The sequence below is a fragment of the Quercus suber genome, unplaced genomic scaffold (assembly GCF_002906115.3).
Source record: "Quercus suber isolate HL8 unplaced genomic scaffold, Cork oak 2.0 scaffold_285, whole genome shotgun sequence".
In the NCBI taxonomy this organism is placed as follows: domain Eukaryota; kingdom Viridiplantae; phylum Streptophyta; class Magnoliopsida; order Fagales; family Fagaceae; genus Quercus; species Quercus suber.
The window spans coordinates 480506-484617 of NW_027069741.1; the positions used below are offsets into that span (position 1 = coordinate 480506).

The following is a 4112-nucleotide window of genomic DNA, read 5'->3' on the forward strand; positions in this document are numbered from 1 at the left end:
CACAAAAGGCGGTCACAAAACAGTTGCTAGTTGTTACTTACAAAGTTACAACCACCCCGGCACCGCAGACAATGATACTTCCTTTTCTAATTGTCATCATGGATTGGTGGAGTCTAAAGAATATATTTTATGAGATCTCTTTTTCACTACGTGTGAATACCACACATATAAGAGAAATGTCTTGTAAATAAAACGGTCTTATAAAATAATTTTTCTATTCATTTAATACATTTGTCTCTATGGACCTCACATGTTATGAGGAAGCAGATGTAGTTGCGTACAACTGCCCCCACAAAATAATTATCCATATCAAAGGAATTACCAAGATTTAGGTAATAATTTTTTTACCTACTTAATTTCATTTTGAAACAGTCAATGCGTTATGCAATTGAAGTTATAGGTAGGGGTAGAAGCAAAAGAAATTATAGGTAGATAAATTGCAACTTGCAAGACATCCTGAATTTCACGAGTCCAAGCACGTTTTTTATTACATAAAAAGCAGTTAAAAAAAAAAACATAAAAACAAAGATAAAGCTTATACACCTACTGTGGTCGAGAGCCTTTTTTTTTTTTTTTGGGTAGAAACTATGGTTGAAAGTTAAACCTTATTGGCATACAAGCTTAGACAAGTAACACATATTGATAAGACACACCCATTCAGAAACCATGACCATGGTGATCATGGTGATCATCGTCTCCATGGTGATCATGGTGATCATGGTGATCATGGTGATCATCGTCTCCATGGTGATCATGGTGATCGCCGTCTCCATGGTCGGTCACTTCAAGTTTCTTTCCAGCAGCACTATGACCATGGTGATCACCGTCTCCATGGTGATCATGGTGATCGCCGTCTCCATGGTGATCATGGTGATCGCCGTCTCCATGGTCGGTTACTTCAAGTTTCTTTCCAGCAGCACCATGACCATGGTGATCACCGTCTCCATGGTGATCGTGGTGATCACCGTCTCCGTGGTGATCGTGGTGATCGCCGTCTCCGTGGTGATCATGGTGATCGCCGTCTCCATGGTCGGTCACTTCAAGTTTCTTTCCAGCAGCACCATGACCATGGTGATCACCGTCTCCATGGTGATCATGGTGATCACCGTCTCCGTGGTGATCACCGTCTCCATGGTGATCATCATGCCTGTCTTCATTCACTGCGTCAGTTTGCTCAGTCTCCTCTACAAAAAGAAATGAAAAACATTTACAACATGGCTAAAATATAATGTCAAGGTGTACTGAAAAATATATAATAAAAAAAATAATGGATTACAAAACATAAGAGCTTAAAAGTATATACTTCCCACATGGAACTCATGAAAATGATGCTCCATTATTTTGTAAAACAAAAAGATGCAATGCTTCTTTCTTTTACTTTTTTCCTTAATCAATATGGACTAACAAAACTATGTACTATATCTTTTTTTTTTTCTTTTTTTTTCCTTTGTTTATTTGATTATCATTTCTTGTTAGAGTGAATGCATATATTATCATTATAAATGAACTGTCATTTTATACTTTGATTGACTCAGAGATATTATAACCAAGTGACCAAATTCATGGTAACCTTATGTACTTGTAAAAAAATCTAGCTCCAACCGATCGAATAGGTTTATTGGCGGTATATTCGCTACAAAGAGGGTCACTTGCAATTATGCAATTTTGGTAAATTTCACATGACGAGTTGGTATTTGAAGGCATTTGATGCATATTGGTGAACCTCTGTCTTTGACATAAACCAAAAACACCAATTCTAGAACAAAAAAAAGACATTTGGGCTTAAAAAAAATAGTAAAGACATATATTTAGCTCAAGAAAGTAGCTTACGAGCTAGCTCACGAGCTGAGACCTCGGAGGAGACGAGAAGAACCACAGCAAAGACAAGACCAAGAAGAAGGAAAGTCTTTGAGTAAGCCATTTTCCTTAGCAACACAAGAGGATTGAAGACAAATGTACTAAGCAAACTCGCTCTAATAAGATTCTCTGTAGTAGTGGATGAGTAAGAGCAGTGTGGTTTTCCCAATTTATAGAGTTTTCAACAGAGAGAGAGATGGGACCCCAAAGTTTTGTTTGGCTTTGATGATATGTGTGAAGTGTGATGGTCAAGTGTGAATCAATATTGGAGTCTTCTTCGGAGTATAAAATTAATTATGTTGGGAGGTGAGAATGGGACAACAAAAGCTTATTTTATATTTTTAGCCAAAGAAAATGATCATTATCCAAAAAATATATGATCGAATTAGCACGTAGCTTTGGTTTAGATTGATTGAGTCCAACTTCGTCTAGAGTTATTAAGGGTGTGTTTGTTTAGAGGTGAAAGAGGGTGGATGAAAAGTTTTGGAGAGAAAATAGAAAGATAAACTTTTTTAGGATGTATTTGATTGGGTGAGAATGAAGGAAAATTAATAGTGGGACTTAGATGTTTTTTTTCCAGATCTACCAAAAAGTTTTCTTCCCAAAATGAAAAGAAAACTAGGAGGAGAAAACTCATGAAGTAAGCTTCCAAAAATACCCTTGGAATTCACCTCCAAGTCTCCAATGTGTTGGCTTCTTCTTCTTTTATTTTTTTTTCCCTTTGATTTTTTCTTTCTATTACTAACGTGTGTTGGCTTCCTTCTTTGTGTGTGTGTGTGTGTGAGTGGACATGTTGGCTTCTTTTCTTTTTCATTTTTCTTTGATTTTTTCTGGACGTGTAGCTTTCTTCATCTTTATTTTATATTTTGGGTGCTCATATGTTTATTTTCTCATTAATTTTGGTTGGTTTTTGTTTTTGTTCTTTTTTTTTTAGAAAACAGTTTTGGGATAATTTCTTATGCTATTTTTTTTTTTACTGAAGTGTCCATCTATATAATTTTTTTTTAAAAGTATAATATGTTACATTTTGTTTTATTTAATAGGGACATGACGGTAAATTTATACAAACTTTATTTTTAACTAAATAAAAAAAATTTCCATCTCTCCACTTTTCTACCTTTCCAACCAAACATAAATGAGAGAAATTAAAATCTTTTCTATCCTGCCACTTTTTCATCATTTTTCCATTTTCTATCCTCAAAGTTTTGTTTCGCTTTGATGATATGTGTGAAGTGTGATGGTCAAGTGTGAAGTAAAATTGGAGTATTAGGCCTTAGGAGTATAAAATTAGTTATGTTGGGAGGCGAGAATGGGACAACAAAAGTTTATTTTATTTTTTTAGCCAAAGATAATGATCATTATCCAAAAAATATATGACCGAATTGGCATGTAGCTTTGGTGTAGCTAGATTGATTGAGTCCAACTTCATCTAGAGTCATTAAGGGTGTGTTTGTGTGGATAAAAAGTTTTGGAGAGAAAATAGAAAAGGGAAACTTTTTAGATTGTATTTGATTGGGTGTGAATAAAGGAAAATAAATGGTGGGGCTTAGGTGTTTTTTTCCTGGATCTATCAAAAAATTTTCCCCCCAAAATGAGAAAAAAAACTAAGAAGGGAAAACTCATGAAGTGAGCTTCCAAAAATACCCTTGGAATTCACCTCCAAGTCTCCAATGTGTTGGCTTCTTCTTCTTCTTCTTCATTTTTTTTTAATAAATTTTTTTCCCTTTGATTTTTTCTTTCTATACTAACGTGTGTTGGCTTCGTCCTCTTTTTTTTTTTTTTTTTTTTTTTTTTTTTTTTTTTTTTTTTTTTTTTTTTATTATTTTGGTTGGTTTTTGTTTTTGTTCTTTTTTTTTTTTTTTTTAGAAAACAGTTTTGGGATAATTTCTTATGCTATTTTTTTTTCATTGAAGTGTCCATCTATATACAATTTTTTAAAAAGTATAATGTGTTACTTTTTATTTTATTTAATAGGGACATAATAATAAATTTATACAAACTTTATTTTCAACTAAACAAAAAAATTTTCCATCTCTCAACTTTTTCACCCTTCCAACCAAACACAAATGAGGGAAACTAAAATCTTTTCTATTCTCCCACTTTTTCATCATTTCTCCATTTTCTATCCTCTCACTTTTCCATCCTCCCAACCAAATGGACCCTAAGAGTATTAGCATCCGGGATGCAAAAAAAAAAAAAAACCTATTTTACATTCTCAAATACTACTTTATCTATTTTACCAGCTTATTTTACAA

General features: G+C 33.6%; 1 protein-coding gene across 1 annotated transcript; it reads right to left on the reverse strand.

Annotated features, from left to right (window-relative positions):
• Positions 1-410: 410 nt before the first annotated feature.
• Positions 411-2023, reverse strand: LOC112034273 (uncharacterized). The gene is made up of 2 exons (XM_024067093.2): positions 1831-2023; positions 411-1184 (listed from the first exon to the last, which is right to left on the reverse strand). The coding sequence occupies exons 1-2, from the start codon at positions 1919-1921 to the stop codon at positions 658-660; spliced, it is 618 nt and encodes a 205-aa protein (XP_023922861.1). The 5' UTR covers positions 1922-2023; the 3' UTR covers positions 411-657.
• Positions 2024-4112: the final 2089 nt, after the last annotated feature.

Coding starts and splice junctions, on each gene's coding strand:
- LOC112034273 (XM_024067093.2), bottom strand. CDS start 1,921: ATGGCTTACTCAAAGACTTTCCTTCTTCTTGGTCTTGTCTTTGCTGTG. Junction 1,185..1,830: donor CTCAGCTCGTGAGCTAGCTC/GTAAGCTACTTT, acceptor TTCTTTTTGTAG/AGGAGACTGAGCAAACTGAC.